General features: G+C 37.6%; 1 protein-coding gene and 1 non-coding gene across 12 annotated transcripts in view; both read right to left on the reverse strand.

The window, feature by feature from the left end:
- Positions 1-1,392: 1,392 nt before the first annotated feature.
- trnae-cuc lies at positions 1,393-1,464 on the reverse strand. Its single transcript has one exon. It is a non-coding gene; the product is annotated as a tRNA-Glu (tRNA).
- A 1,662-nt stretch (positions 1,465-3,126) lies between these two features.
- ehbp1l1b (EH domain binding protein 1-like 1b) overlaps positions 3,127-16,712 on the reverse strand; it is a 46,481-nt gene continuing 32,895 nt past the window's right edge. For 7 of the 11 annotated variants that reach the window (XM_038303068.1, XM_038303071.1, XM_038303072.1 and 4 more), the window contains 13 exons: positions 11,896-12,558; positions 10,223-10,421; positions 9,987-10,135; positions 9,843-9,891; positions 8,738-9,062; positions 8,548-8,609; positions 8,381-8,423; positions 7,607-7,650; positions 7,207-7,327; positions 6,033-6,132; positions 5,880-5,953; positions 4,373-4,487; positions 3,127-4,092 (listed from right to left, as the gene is read on the reverse strand). In XM_038303068.1, coding sequence (XP_038158996.1) covers positions 4,005-4,092; positions 4,373-4,487; positions 5,880-5,953; positions 6,033-6,132; positions 7,207-7,327; positions 7,607-7,650; positions 8,381-8,423; positions 8,548-8,609; positions 8,738-9,062; positions 9,843-9,891; positions 9,987-10,135; positions 10,223-10,421; positions 11,896-12,558 — 2,032 coding nt within the window. In that variant the 3' untranslated portion in view covers positions 3,127-4,004. The remainder of the gene's footprint in view (positions 4,093-4,372; positions 4,488-5,879; positions 5,954-6,032; positions 6,133-7,206; positions 7,328-7,606; positions 7,651-8,380; positions 8,424-8,547; positions 8,610-8,737; positions 9,063-9,842; positions 9,892-9,986; positions 10,136-10,222; positions 10,422-11,895; positions 12,559-16,712) is intronic. The other 4 variants (XM_038303073.1, XM_038303075.1, XM_038303079.1 and 1 more) reach the window with 2 other exon arrangements.

Consider the following 16,712-nt stretch of genomic DNA (forward strand, 5'->3'; position numbering starts at 1 on the left):
TGGTTGACATTTAAGGACCAACTTGCTGCAAAACAGACCATTTGCAATATTTTTCTCTGATTTTCAGAAGTTACAGACCTGGACTGAAGGCGAAAGCCTCCTACGGAAGCCTTTCCCTTGGTGTGTGGCACGTGGGACATAGGAACCCCCATTATTTGGACAAATAATGCTTTTTTTGAACTCATGGATTTGCATTGTAAATTGGTTTGAAAACATTAAAATTAAAATCGCTCTAAATTAGTGAAAAGCTAATTTGATGACATCCTAAATTCTTAAAGATATACTTTGGTTGTCAAACACAAAATCCATGCTAAGCTGTGAAATTGTTTTCAACCATGTTTTCTCTCCCTGTTTCTGCATAGTTTAGTTTAGTTGTGTTTCACTGGTATTTAGTCAAGTGTTTTTAACTGAAATATGGTTCTCTTGGAGCTGAATTATTTTGGTTAATAAACTCACCTAAGTTGTGGTGAATTGATTCCATATATTTGCAGAATTTTCAGTTTGACCATGATTTGAGTTTGATTAATACTTTCATTTGTTGTTCTAACACACAGCCGGTAGGGTGTGTGTTCATAAACAATATATGAGAATCCAAGTAATATCTGACTAAATAAGATATTTACCACCTCTACTGCAGTGGGCAATAAATATATTACAGTAGCACCACAGGCGGTTTAAGGACTTTTGCTGCCGCTCAAATGATTATGCCGAGCGCACGTGAAGAGAATCAGGGAGGAAATCTTTATTTGTAAGACCTTGAAAAAGAAAGAACTTTAAATGGCAGAGGCAAAGCTTTGCTCCTTGTGTAGGCCTACTCACTGTGATGTCAGCCCAGTACATCCATAGCTTCACAAACGCAGGAGATACTGCAGACACCAGAATAACACTGGCACAGCGACGCTTTATCACCCTTGGATGGTCCCTTTAAAGACACAAATACAACCATTATGAGCTTCTTGAATGACGGACTACCTGGCTTCAGATTAGTAGTAGTGTACCTTGGTAAGGTGCTGCACCAAATGTATAAGCTCCCAATGTAGAGAAGAGCCAGCAGAAGGCAACCTGTCACACTCACCAAACAGCTTTTGTATTGCTCCTGCCTAATGCAGCCATGTAATGGCTCCTGCATTACAGAACAGGAGGTCTATAAGTGGTTCTACGGGAAACTGGTGAATAAAGCAGCACAGGCTCTACATGCTGCACTGCTAAGCTTGATCCTTTATGTCAGTTTGAATTAGTAAATCCTGCTGTGGTGATGATTTGCCTGCAAAGACAAGCTGATTTGCTGGAGCTCAAGAGGTACAGCTAGAAAAGTGAAGTAAAAAATATTAATGTCTTTGATCCTTCTTTGATAAAAGAATGAAATGATCCATAACAAAGTAAAAACAAACGTTCCCTGACCGGGAATCGAACCCGGGCCGCGGCGGTGAGAGCGCCGAATCCTAACCACTAGACCACCAGGGAAGGCCTGAAGACGCCTGCCCTAACGCACGTCTTTAAATAAACACGGGGTATCGCTGCTAACGATCATTCAACATATTCACGTGAATATGTGAATACGTGAATAATATTTTTTTAGATTATCTGTTATACTGTAAATAATCCTACAAAGTTGCAAGACTAACCTGCTGTGTTACTTGTAGCAGTTTGAACTAACTTTACCAGCCTTCACACGGAAGTTAAAGCTACTAAACTTTATTTACCTGCCGTCGTTTAGCCACTTGGAGAAGTTGCCTTTCATCGCAGCAACATCTTTCTCCTCCCTACTTCATTTCCTGTTTCATGCTCCTGAAAACGTACCTTTATTTGAGTCCATCTTCAGCACAACTGCTCCTCCATGTAAACACGCGCTTCAACAGTGGCATGCGTGCTGCATAGTAGTATGTGATAAAATAGTGAGGACATAGATACACTTTCAAGAAGATTCATTCCTGGACATACTATAGCGTTTTCTTTCACACCAATCTACTTTAATTAACATGAACCATTCAATAGAAGGTCTTAGTGTCACGATTGGTTATGGTTAGTTGACCCAAAAGCAGAGGCAAGGAGGCAGAGTTTGACCAGGACCCAGCAAAGAAGAACAGAACAGAGAGAATATTTATAGAGAGACTGAAACAAAGAGAGGGCTAATGAGCAGAGTGGGAGCAGGTGTGCACAGAGCAGGAGAGGAAAAGAGCTAGGGGAAAAGGAGAACACAAGAGGGCAGCAGAGGGCAACAAATAAAAAACCTAGAAAACTGAAAATAACTAGAAAACACAACAAAATAAGAGTTAAACCACTAAGGCTATTAAACATTGAGCAAAGTAAAACTGAATACTCAAAAGAAAATCATAACAGAGCCAAGACTGAAACAGTAAGTAAGAATTAACAAGAGAACACAACAAAAATAAAAATGAAACCATTAAAACTAGAAAACAAGGAGTAAAGCAAAAATAAACACTCAAAAGAAAACATAACAGAACCAAGACAGAGACAGTAAACTGAGAAAAAAACCAAAGAAGACAACAAAATAAGACTTAAACCGTAACAAACAAGGAGCAAAGCAAAACTGAACATCCAAAAGAAAAACATAACAGAACCAGATCTCTAACACTTAGTTGGAGCCTCTAATAGATTACTTCTAAGTGTTTCTATCATCTTTGCTCCTACTTTGAAAAACGTCCCTGTTTCTGCTGAGGAAAAACTTCCCCACAGCATGCCAATGCCAACACCATGTTTTCTAAATGTGTCTGAGTTAATTTTTCCCCACCTGTGTTTCTGTATTTTATTAATACATAATAATAATGACCTGTTGACAGTTATCCTATCTGTTCTGGATCTTTGAAGCAGGCCATTCACATCCAGGCCACATTATAAATAGCATGCTGGGAATATTATGGTTAGTATGGTGGGTTGCTTCTCAGCAGTGGTACTCACTTCTTTTATATTGAATCTAACAGGGTTTGTAACAGCTGAGTGTTCCTTTAATTGATTTTTAACTTGCCGATTTCTAAATGGCAGTTTGATTTATAGTATAAACTACACTGATGGCACAAGCTTCCATATAATAATGTAAACTGCAGGTAGGTCAAAAGCAGCATAGCGGTACACCCAAAAACAGAAAGACTTGACACATAGCAAACCTTTTCTTTTATCAATTTTATTTGTTATTTGCCAACACAGTCTGAAATATTGAGAGCAACATTTGAAATCCTACATGCAAATTGATGGGTACCTTTTCATCTACACCTGTATTTGAAAGTTATGCAGAAATACCCGACATTTTCACTTCAGATACAAAAGAAACAGGCAACATCTACTCCAAAGAGGCTGTAGATGACTCAAGTCACCCGCCTCCAAGATGAAACTATAAAGCAATCTGAAAACACATTTTAATATGTGTTAAAACTTTAAGCATCGGTAGACTGTTATCAGGAATTACAGAAAGTTCATATAATTTCCTCACTGAAAGCCTTGTATGGTTGAGTCCAGCTCAAAGATTCACTAGATAAACCAATTTCTAAATAGTTTTTTTTTTTACATTCTTTGGAAACTCTTAGGAAAGGTAAAAGCCTCATGTATTTATAGCATTTATATCTTCATTAAAAATGGTACGACTTTAGTTTAAATATAAAAGCTTTCCAGTAAGGTGAAAAAGCTAAATATACTGCATAGGCAAAACAAAATAAAAAGAAAGAAAAAAAAACAGGATCAGGTGGTGTGTGAATACTTAATGATGTCCCATCAGATATACACAGCACAAGAAAAACTGTATGTGCAAATAACGTATGACAAAATGACACACGATTTAAATAAATAAAACAACCAATGAAAGGATTTAACACAATACTACTAAAACACAGACATGACTTTCAGATAACACACATTCTCCAGCTTCAGACCTACAGCACATTTCTAAGGAGAAAAAAAAGGCTCCTTAACTCCTCAAAGTTTGTATTTAGTTTTTTAATTTAAGGATGATTCTCTGTTGAGACTTTGGGTTATAAATACAGTTTGTGCTTTTATTGTAACACACATTTGTCTTTGTTGCTGTATTTCCTCCTTCTCATCTCCAGCCCTCGCTCGAGACGCTCGTCCTCCTCCCGAGCACTGCAAACACAAAAACACTTTTTACTTCAGCATGAATGTTTTTCCTAGTAACTCAAAGTAAAAACTACTAAGATGATTGAGCTAAAACGCATGTTTTCACTCAGAAATCCCTCAGCTAAAGCACTTTTCAAAATGACACCTGCTAAAGGTGTGTAAAAGACCTTTAAACAATATGATAATCTATTCACTCAATATCTGTAATAAAAATCAGACTTTTTATTTAGTTCCAAATAAAACTCCATTAAACTTCTTTACCGTCATTTCTACTGCATTCACCCACCGTTTCTCTTTGTCATCGATGTCTCGGATGATTTCGTCTCGCTGGTTGACCAGAGACACCAGCTCCTGGAGGAGCAGCTGCTCTCTCTGTTGCTGAGTGATTGTCTTCTGCCAGTCTGCAGAACAATCAACAGAACACCACATTTTATTCCATCAATACCATTTTAGATATCTGATTGCAAGTTTTTGAGAATAATTTTGATTAATATAAAAAACTGGCATTATGGAAATAAAATAATTTTTATATGAGATAATTATCAAAGGGTGAGTTCACCCAAAGAGTTTAAACTTGCTGAAAGGAGGAACGGCTGCATGCACTATGTTCTGCAGGCCTGCCAGTCAGCTCACAAACAATCATATTTAGACTTAAACAACTTTTATTGCCATTTTGTATACACACAGTGTATACAAAATTTCATTTAAAACAGCTTTTCAGACAGTAAATGCACATTTTGTATACACACAGTGTATACAAAATTTCATTTAAAACAGCTTTTCAGACAGTAAATGCACATTTTCACTCCTTAAAGTGCAGCAGCGATCAAATGCAAACAGTGTGGGAGAAAAAACATTGCGCAAAAAACAAATTGTTTTGGAAATTCAGAGCAATATATATATATATATATATATATATATATATATATATATATATATATATATATATATATATATATATATATATATATATATATATATATATATATATATATATATATATATATGGTGCAAATATGCAAACATTTTGGTTTGGTTTTATCAGTGTGATGCAGAGTCTGTGACATGATTTGGATCGATGCCTAATTTGTAGCGTTCTAAACGGCGTATTTTGTGTATTTGTCTGGGGCTGTAGCAAGCCGCTGCCTACAGGTGCAGCCATCTTGGTTTCATATTTATAACATAGCTGTTAACCAGGAGTAGTTTGTGATGGTTGCACACAGGCTTTTGTTAATTATGACATAAAGAGAGAAGTAAGTGCCAAACTGAATTATTCCGTTTTCATAAAGGGGTTAAACTTTCCTCTGGTAACATTTGGTAAAGCCGCTACTAGTTTGAATTTTTTTCCATAGTAAACTATTCCCCTTGTATTTTGTTTTTTGCTAAGGTAAAAGCAAAAAAATGATGGTTGAGCTACAATGCAAGTTTTCACTCAGAAATCCTAAACAAATCCCTCAGCTAAAGCACTTTTCAAAAAGAACATTATCTATTCACTCAATATCTGTGATAAAAATCGGACTTTGGTAAAGCCACTACTAGTTTGACTTTTTTCAATAGCAAACTATTCCTTTTGTAATTTCTTTTTTGCTAAGATAAAAGCAAAGGCTGAAAACAATGGATCAAATTTTACTTGTAATTTCACAGACAATGCAGGAACCATTAATGTAAATATCATTCATGATAAATGTGTAACAGGGATAGATTTAGCAATAAAGATCATAGAAACCTACAAGCTTATAGATTTACGTTTCAAACAAACATGTCTGACATTAAACCATCAGTTGTGTGCTGACCTTCTATAGCCATCATGACCCGTAGTTCTCTGGTGAGAAGCTCAAATCTCCTCTCAAGGTCCTGCTCCTCTTGTCTGCAAAGGATTCATATATAAGAGAAAAGTAATTGAATCTGATGCTTAAAATCTGAAAGAGTGTCTCCTGTATGCTTACAATAGTTCAAGGTTATCCTGTCGACGTATCAGAGCATTTTTCTTGTTCACCAAAGTAAACCACTCCTGGATCAGGCGCTCCTCTTCATCACGATCACTCCCTGTAAATGGAAAAGAACAATTATTAAGTTCTTATTGTCAGGGTTCTTCCCTCTGTTTTGCTTTATAGTTTCTTTGTAATTTTGTGTCTTTTTAGTTGTTTTCTGTCATTTTTTTATTTCCAGTGTTACTCTCTGTTGCCCCCTTGTCGCTGTTTCCTTTCCCTTTGGCTCCCTTCTGGTTAGCTCTAATCACACCTGCTCCATATCAGCTGATTTGCCCATCCTTTGTTCTGTTCCCCATATATACACCACCTCTGCAGTTCCTCATGGCTGATTTCTTGCTGTTTTTGGTGTCTCTTTGCTCCCCATATGTATACACCCTAACGTTAAAAGGATTTTTGGTTTTTAGTGTTTTTATGTTTTGCTTCTGTTGCCTTGGACTTCTTAATTAAATCAGCAAAACTCATCTCTACAGTACCTCCTTATCTCTGCATTTGGGTCCTCAAGACATCCATACAACCTTGACACCTATAGAATTATGGCACAAAGAACCTAATCATGCCTAATATGCCAGATAGAAGAAATTGATTGGTTCCTTGGGGATTAAAAAATGTGATTCTTAGTTAGTCTTCTTAATGCATTTGAATGATTCAAAGATTATCTGTAAAGGACTCCTTGTTCTTGCCTTATTTCTTGAGGTGTCTTCATAGGCTTTTGATAGGACTACAGTCAGATTCCTTTAGTGTCTTTCAACCATTTTATTTTGATTTGTTTAAATCATCGTGTTGAAAGATAAAAAACATTGATGCATTTCCAGTTTTCGGTTTTTAAAGTTTCCTGCTATTTAAATAAAAAATATGACCCCCTTAAGTTTCAGAAGGTTCTAAGGGCTGTTAAACAGTAGGCATGAGCTATTTCCTGGTTTACAGATCACTAATCAAATTTATGCATTCCCACTAGTCAGCCTAAGGAGGTTAAGGACATTTCAGTTAACTTTATTTTACAATCCATGATTTATGGTTTTTCATGTTCTTTCACCAAATTAACAAAATCTAAAAGGATCTGGACCTAATTAAAATCAGTCCGTTCACCTCTGTTCCACTCAACCCTCATGTTTCCCTGTAAAGAACAGACCTGTTTCCATGAGACTTCGCAGTCGTCTTTCCACGACGGCCGCTCTGCTGTCGATATGCTTCTGCTCCGTCTCCAGCGCTGCCAGTTCGCTCAAGACATACTGACTGGTGTCCTGCAGGTACTGACCACAAATCACATCACACACACACACAGATGCATGCAAGCAACATGCATTCACACACAAATCCAGGTAAACATAAACATGACAGCCACAAGGAAAGGAGAAGAAGCAGAAGACAGGAAAATGGAAAGAGAAGAAAAAGGCAGTCACAGATTAGAGGGAAGTCAGAAACAATGGGGATAACAAACAGGGAATTTGTTCTGCTATGAAGAGTTTTAATGTGATTTTGTACAAGGCTTATTGTGATGAAAAAGAAAAAGTAAGTCATAAAAAACTGACCATTGTTTCCTCTTGTTTAGGAGGCTGGGTGTCAGAAGCAGTCTCTGCAATCAGAGGGACAGATGAGGGGCATTAAAGGGCCTATGTCATGCAAAATCCTCACCTTTCTTTTTAGCTTTTAACTCTGTTATAATGCTATTTCTTCATCAAAATCATTCACTAACTGTCATTTTTGCTTAATTCATCCCTGTCAGTAATCCTCATGATTTTTTCTCTCTGAGCAGCAGCTCCTCCCTGTTCTAAGAAAACAAGTAGCCAAGACAGGTCTTTGTAAAGGTTCTATTACCTTTGCCCTTTGAGGAGGTATCTACATTGAATGCAGCGCACCTACAAGTAAAAACCTCATTCCCTTTCCCCAATTAGGGAGCCGTAATGTGAAGCAGATTATTTCTGCTCTAAGTTGAGTCTAAATTGCTCTTTTAGAAGCTAATCTTTACAGTGACAGTAACTGTTCTTTTGTTAGCTACTATGTAAGTTGTGAAAATATATTTTACCTGAGAGAGGTATTAGATTTTTTTCAGCCTTCCCAAAGAAGACAGTGCCTCTAAGGAAATGTGATGAAATGGGCGGCACCCATGGAAGAAAACCACTAATATTTCATAACAAATAAATACTCCGTTGTGCCAAAGGGAATATTTCAGGATATATATGCCTATAGTTGACTTCCACAAGGTCTAAAAAACACAATATAGGATCTTTAAAGAAAAAAGATCCCATCAGAGATCAACATTTCCACTATTCTGAGTTCAAACAGGAACCTGTCCGGGTACCTACCTGAGTTATTGGCCTGTTCAGAGGCAGATTTTGCACCTTCATCCTGCAAAAGGCAGAACATAATGTCAAAGTTCAAGACTCATACCTTAAAAAAAAATCAGCTATATTTTAAGAAATGATTTCAGAGACCCAGTGATAAGTTTTAATTTGATGAAAAGGAGTGTAACCTGTTCAGATTTGGCAGCTTTGTTAATCGATCTTGGGGGTGGGACTGGGATTCTTGATTCTTCTACAGCAAAAACAATAAGGAAGCAGTGAGATGTGCAATTCTACCATTAAAAAACAGTCATATTTTCAGTCATGTCCACAGGGCTTTGCTTTTTGGAAAAGAACTCTAGACCACTTAAAAGAAATCACCTTTAACAGTCCGCTTGGTTCTAGGTGGGGGCACCACCAGGGTGTTGCTCCCTCCTTCCTCCAGACTCACTCCTTCATTCAGCCTAGCCATGCAGAAGGCAGCAGCGTCAACATTGGTGGGAGCGGGACCAGAAGGAGCGAGCCCGTAACTCGACTGACTGCTGTTGTGCTCGATCTGCAGGACGCTCAGCTCCTGGTTGGTGAAATGTGAGCGGATTTGGCTGAGGTAAGTCATAACGATGAGCCGGTCAGGAACAGACAGGAGCACCATGTCAGATGGCTCCAACAGACGAGAAATCCCCAACGCCTCAAAGCCATCGAATGCCTACATTTAGACAAAGGATAAAACGGATGAAGGGAATAAAATGAAATTGCTTTCGACCTATCATAAATTTTAGGCTTGACCTTCTTACATATTTTATTACATTAAAAACTTGCAATTATTTTAGTGCAAATGCATCTAATAGACCTCCACAAAGTAGTGCAGATGGAGTAGTGGAAGAAAAAAAAGTACAATTCTCAAAATAATTTACAGCAACAAATCTGACAATGTCGAAAAAGGATAAGTTAAAAAGTGTGTTAATTCACTTACAACACTGCAAAAAAGATGTAGAAATAAGTAAACATTTCTTAAATTAAGTGTATTTACACTTAATTTGAGTAGGTAAATAATATGATTTGCCAAGGAAATTAGTATCTTTACTCTTAAAATAAGATAATTAGATAATATGAATTGAAATAAGACATTCCAATAGTTTTTTTTCTTATTTTAAATGTAAATTGTCTTGTTCCATTGGCAAAGTGTCTCACTTTTTTCCTCAATTTGAGAAAAAATTAACCTATTTTAAGAAAAAATTACTTATTTAGATTTCCATTTTTTACAGTGAAGGTACTGTGAACAGTTTTCAACAGTCCCTAAATTTTCTCAGTTTCTATACCTATGATGTCCTACCCTGCTCACATGAAACAATTGTGTTAAAGTTACTAAATATGATTAAGTAAATGCCGGTTGCATTGTGCATTTGTTCTCACATTACACAGTAAACTTAACAGGCAATATAAAAAAGCTCAATATAAAATTCATCCTTGTCCAGCTCATTCTTACCTTCTTATTGTTTAACTTGATGTCATGAGAATCCAAATGTTCAAAGTCTCTGATGAGGTAGAAGCAGAAACATGAAACAATAAGGGTAAGAGATGGGCTTAAAAAATAATTATATGGGATATAGATAGTTTAGAGATGTTTTACATTTTGTCTGGATGAAAATGATGCAGTATGGCACAGAAGGCCAGGCCATTTCTCCAGGACGTACTGAAGTTTGTGACCTTTACACCCTGGTACTTGTTGGTGATGCTCTGACACCACTGGAGCAGCGACTGGCTGGAGTTTACAAGGTCCTGGGGAAAGAGCAAGATGACAATACCAATCACTGTTTAGCTATTGATTGTTAAGGTTTTCTTTGAGGGTACATCTGAGACATTTACCTCAGTGTCCTCCTTCCCATTTACCTCCCCTGTGACCACTGGCATTGGATCAGCAGTCTTGAGCTCGGGGGGTTCTTCTTCTGTTAATGTCGGAAGCCGAGAATTGTTGATCTCACACTGATGCGAGGAAATGATGGTATGCTGAGATGACTGTTTATCCGGTCCACCGTCAGTCAGGTCTGCTTTCTTGTGTTTTGTCCTATGAGGAGACAAAACACAGCAGCCAATGAACACACAGAGCAGAGTTCTGCAAAGATAAAACGGGAGCATCCATCTGCTTCAAGGTGGCAACAAACATGCAGTCATGTGAGGAAGCTGAACAAGCTGATGAAAACAAAGCTGGTGAAGAAAGATTAGATGTCAGCTAACATCAGCCAAAATTGAACAGTGTTAAAGGTGCACAACAATGTCAAGAAAATTCTAATTCCAGTCAGCAAAGAAAAGCCAAACTTACATATCTACACAGATAACCACTATGGTTGTATCAGAAAGAAATGAGATATTTCTGATATAGCCAAGCCTCTGTAATGTGCCTTGAGATGACATGTGTTATGAATATATAAATAAACTAAATTGAATAGAATAGGATTATTAGAACATATAAATAGGAATATATAAGGATTAGATGACAGTTTCTTACCTATTAGCATCATCACATGACCAAAAACACAATTTAACCCTCTTCATTTTAGGTTTCTGTTTTCTGTCATGTTTTTCTTTTGAGTATCCAGTTTTGCTTTTCTCCTTGTTTTCTATTTTGTTTTTCTTTAATTCTTAATTTATTGTGTTCTTTGGTTTTTTCTCAGTTACTGTCCTAGTCTTGGTTCTCCTATATTTTCTTTTTAGTGTTTAGTTTTTCTTTTCTCCATGTTTAATAGTCTTAGTGGTTTAATTATTATTTTGTTGTGTTTTCTAGTTATTTCCAGTCTTCCAGGTTTTTCATTTGTTGCCCTCTGCTGCCCTCTTGTGTTCTACTTTCTCCCTAGCTCCTGTTTTGTTTCTGCTCTGTCCTCACCTGTTCCCAATCTTCTTATTAGCCCTCTCTTTGTCTCTGTCTCCTTTAAAAGCCCTCTCTCTTCAGTTCCTCTTCGCTGGGTCCTCGTATAACCTCGTCTGTCTTCCTCCAACTCGTCTCTCTGAGCCTTCCTCCTGGTTACAGTTCTTCCCCTGTTGACTCCAAGGTTTTTTGGTAACATTTGACTTGAGTTTTCTTGTTTTTTGGGGGGGTTTTTTGTTGTTTTTTTTACTTTGTTTTCATTTTGGGATTTTTGGTTGCCTGTTTGTTTGGACTTTGTTTTTTCAGTAATTCATCATTAAATCAACCTTCTATTCACCTCTGCCTTCCTGGCTCTGCTTTGGGTCAACAACCCTAAACCAAATCTTGACACTTCATGTCTTTGCTTCAACATATTACCGTACACAGTCCACTTACTTTTTTGTTCTGAGTACTTTCAAATTTGATAGCTTATTGCAATAGGGTGTACACAAATGCAATATTCATATTTTAAAAATGTATATTGTTTTGCTTTACAAACTCATATATCAGCCATAATTCAGCTATAATTACTATATTACAAGCAAATACACTAGAAGATGAAAGCCTAAGCAATTTGCCTCTATAGTAGAGGTGATTTAAGAAAAAAACACAGTCTTTTTAGCCTCTGGGGACTTACACTGTGTCTTCTCCAAGTGGCTCTTCTGTGTCAATTAGTCTTATTTCCTGCAAAGCATCAGAGCAGATAACAACTGAGACCTGACTGTGATCGGTAAGGTCAGGGTGGGTGTTTAAGTGGCTTCCCCTCTCTGTAGGATCGCTGTCAATGTCACCAGGAATTGGAATGAGACGTTTCAGGGTAAGAGGCACACTACCAAGGGAGGAGTCACCTGACATCTGTTGAATCTTTGCCAGTAAAAGTCTCTCCTCCTCTTGGAGCTGCTGCTCTTTGGAGGGAATGTTGGTAAGACTGGCGGTCTTCTGGTCATCCTCGGACCTCAATTCAAGACTTCCTTGCAAATGCGAGGGCATTTCTGTTTCATGTATCTTACTGATACTAATGCCAGTGGGTGTTTCAGGAACCACCAAAGGTTGAACAAAATCCGTCCCCTTCAGGCTGCAATCAGTTTTAGTAAAAACTCTGTCATCTTGTTTTTGCATCGATTGTGTTTCTGTTGCCTCCTTCGACTGACGGATTAAAAGAGGGTCGGAAGGCTGTGTGTTTGTCTCAGCAGGTTGGGGTTTATTTTGCTGCTTCGTATTAAAGGTCTGATAAGGAAATTGTTCGGTGGAGGGGGATGATGAAGGCTTCTGGGCCTCGGCAGGATGTGGACGGCCTAGGCTAAAGACAAAAGGGGAAGAATTCAGAACTGGAAGACGTACGACTAATGTACAGTAACATGCATTTATGGCATGCTCTGGCACTTCCAAGCAGCAAAACAATATTATTGCTTCAATGGTCCCATGCAAAATGTGCTTTACTACCATAAAACCTTAGTTTAGGAATCTTCTATTTGCTCCAAAAACATCAGTTGACCAAAACTGTCCTTATAATACCTCCAGTTTTTCTGAACTGAGGATTTATGTGACAAGAAAAGCAAAGTTATCATCTATTCAGCCACGGTCATACTTCAGGGCTAAAATAACTCATAAAAAAATAATAATTCTGTCTTATGTATATCAACCATCTTTAACAACAATGAAACAAGGGTTGTTTATTCTATGAAAATGGGTTCAGCTGTAGGCAACTTTTAGGGAAAACTGTATTTTTGTTTTAGCCACTAGGGGCGCTAGACTTGTAAATTCCAGCTTCAGTCTTCCTGAAAACTGGCGACAATGTTACCTTGCAAAAAGATGAATTATCGCAAGATCTATGATTTCATAAAACTCCCAAAAATATATATATAAAAAAAAAAAAAACTCTATTTTTTTCTGAAAAAGAAGCCAAATGAGGCAATTTGTGCCCTTGTGGAATAAAAAGATGAGATACGTCCCAAATGAATTTGGCCAAAAACCAAGGGGCTGAAGTTAAAAAAGCTGGTCATTGCTGATGTGAAACTAGGCAAATACAACAAAAAAGTCCTCTGCGGCAAATATTAGCTGGTATTTGGGAGCCCGGGGTCATGGCTGCTCAAATCTAAATGGAATGTCATGCTTTCATCCGAGGCACCAGGAAAACATTGTTGGAATTGTCAAGGATGAAGTACATGCCACATACAAATGGTAAGTACATATAAACAGCATCTGCACACATATACGTTACAGCTATTACTGCTGCTGTGATTGGCTAAAAGCTCATGGGAGGCAGGTGCCAGTTGGGGATTTACCCAATCAGCTCAAAGTGTTGTACTGATGTCCCTCCCTTTTGCAAAAACTTTACACAGGAGCCTTTTCCAATGGCTATGGTGTCGAATTCCACTTGAACTACATGTATCAGTCTAGTTAACGCCAGATTAGCAGCACTGTACTATGAGAAAGAAAAATAGCCTCTCTCCCTTTTTAGAATCTGAAAGCAGAAAACTTTTGACCAGCAGATTGAGAAGTCAAGGAGTTACTTGTGTAGAAAACCCCCATTCACACCTCTAGATTAAATCCTAAATAAATAAAAAAAAAACACACACACACACAAAAAAAAAAGACACTCTGATCATGAAGCTTTTAGCTTCGTTGGCTCTCCTGTTTAATGGCAGCTCAAACTACAGTAAAGTGGCGCTCTGGGTCATATAACTCATTTAGTAATGGATCTGACTCTAGTAAGTTGTATAGGATAGTTTTTGAGAAGTGCAGCCCGAACGGAACATCAGTACATGACGTTATTTTTATTTTATCTTTTTATCTCAAATTAAGCTAAAACTTGCATTAAAACTTACCCAGCGTTTTTTTATTGTGTTCTGCTAAGCTAGTTTTGCATTGCACAAGATAAGCAGAAACAAGAGGAGGCGAAGAAATTGTTGCAACTTTTAAAGCTGACTGTAGTGAAAAGCATTTTGTCAAATGCTATATGCTATTAAGAGTTGGTTCGTCTTACTTCAGGAAGAGTATACTAACTTTCTGAACAATAATTCTATGGAAATGAGGATAATTTTGAATAAATGAATTAATCAAACGATGGCTGGTCTGCAGTAAAACCACTACAACACTGCATTTTTTTATGCTAATTCTACTTCCCATGTAATTTAATGCACAGTAATTGCGAACCATGGAGTTAAGATGATTTCTAAAGCAAATTTGCTTTGATTGTTTACTGATCTAATCCCTGTACAATTTTGCTAATGTCCTGTGTAAAACAGAACCATGATTTTTGTTTCATAATATATTACAGATGTGTATGAAATTACCCCAAGCGGGGTCGCAAAGGTTGCTGGTGCAGCTATCTACGGGTGAGAGGCAGAGTACACCCTGGACAGATCGCCAGTGCATTGCTGTATGAAACTATAATAACTTAAGTGTTGCTTCTTATTAAGATAAACATTTTAGAGGGATTTTTTTTTTACTTTAAAATTATGTATCATTGCCAGTTGTTGGAAACATGCAGATGCATTTCTGTCATGAGAAAGACTTCCACAGAAAAACCAAACTGTCAAAATGCACAAGATATAAGTCTGTTAACATTTTTTGAAAGGTGAACTGTGTTGTTATGAGAAGGCATCCACAAATGCTTAAACAGAGATCTCTCTAAATAACAGCAGGCACAATGAGATCTTTCTGATATAGCCAAGTCACACTCCCATTCCTGTTGGTATTTCATCCTCCATCATTCCCCACTCACCCTGTTTCCCCCTCCATATACAGTTCAGCCATCCATATGGAGCCAAGATCTTCCTGTCCCCTTTCATACTCTATTTCTTCCTCCTCCTCCTCTTGAAGCCACACTGGGAGGGCATCGTGTTTAGGTGTGGAAGTACCCTGCTTAACGGATGGTGCTTTTTTAACAAGACTCACAGATTCAGGGTTAACCGTTGTGGTTGGTTTGAGGTCAGATTGGAGTTTCTTGTCGTGTCCTTGTAGTCTCTCATCATATGCAATATCATCAAGCTCTGCCTCCTTCAGAGCGGGGCATTTAATTGATAGAGTTTTATTTTGTTTTTCATTCTTTTGAATAAATAAAGAGCCAGATGGAGAATTTGCCTCTCTTTTCTCCCATCCCTTCATTGGTTTTTCCATCACTACATTTTCTTCCTTATCTGTTTCATCCTCATCAGAGAGTTTTCCCTGTTGACTGAAATGCATTATCTCCTTGTCTTTCTCCTCAGTTCTTATTCTTTCATTTTTCAAGTCCAACTTTTTTCTATCTTTATTTGCCTCTGTCCTTTTCAGTCTTTCCCTTTCCTTCTTCTCTGCCTCTTCCTTTTCCAATCTTTTCCTTTCTTTCCTCTCTTCCTCTTCTTTCTCCAGCCTTTCCTTTTCTTTCCTTAGTCTTTCCCTTTCTTTCTTTTCTGCCTGTTCTTTTTCCAATATATCCCTTTCTTTCCTCTCCATTTCTTCTCTCTTTAGTCTCTCCCTTTCTTTCTTCTCCATTTCTTCTCTCTGTAGTCTCTCCCTTTCCTTCTTTTCTGCCTGTTCTTTCTCCAATATTTTCCTTTCTTTCCTCTCCATTTCTTCTCTCTTAAGTCTTTCTTGTTCTTTCCTCTCCATTTCTTCTCTATTTAGTCTCTCCCTTTCTTTCTTCTCAATTTCTTCTCTCTTAAGTCTTTCTTGTTCTTTCCTCTCCATTTCTTCTCTCTGTAGTCTCTCCCTTTCTTTCTTTTCCATTTCTTCTCTCTTTAGTCTGTCCCTTTCTTTCCTCTCCATTTCTTCTCTCTTTAGTCTTTCCCTTCCTTTCCTCTGAATTTCTTCTCTCTTAAGTCTTTCCCTTTCTTTCTTATCCATTTCTTCTCTCTTAAGTCTTTCTTGTTCTTTCCTCTCCATTTCTTCTCTCTTAAGTCTTTCTTGTTCTTTCCTCTCCATTTCTTCTCTCTGTAGTCTCTCCCTTTCTTTCATCTCCATTTCTTCTCTCTTAAGTCTTTCTTGTTCTTTCCTCTCTATTTCTTCTCTCTGTAGTCTCTCCCTTTCTTTTCTCCCCATTTCTTCTCTCTTTTGTCTTTCTTGTTCTTTCCTCTCAATTTCTTTTCTCTGTAGTCTCTCCCTTTCTTTCTTCTCCATTTCTTCTCTCTGTAGTCTCTCCCTTTCTTTCTTCTCCATTTCTTCTCCCTTAAGTTTTTCTTGTTCTTTCCTCTCCATTTCTTCTCTCTGTAGTCTGTCCCTTTCTTTCCTCTCCATTTCTTCTCTCTGTAGTCTGTCCCTTTCTTTCCTCTCCATTTCTCCTCTCTGTAGTCTCTTCCTTTCCTTCTTCTCCATTTCTTCGCTCTTTAGTCTTCCATTTTCTTTCTTTTCTGCCTCTTCTTTCTCCAACCTTTCTCTTTCTTTCTTCTCTGTCTCCTCTCTCTTCAATCTTTCTAGTTTCTCCACTTCTTCTATCTTTAGTCTTTCCCTGTTGTTTATCTTTACGTCTTCTCT

This window comes from Cyprinodon tularosa, unplaced genomic scaffold (assembly GCF_016077235.1).
Source record: "Cyprinodon tularosa strain WSP-4 unplaced genomic scaffold, ASM1607723v1 ctg503, whole genome shotgun sequence".
NCBI lineage: Eukaryota > Metazoa > Chordata > Actinopteri > Cyprinodontiformes > Cyprinodontidae > Cyprinodon > Cyprinodon tularosa.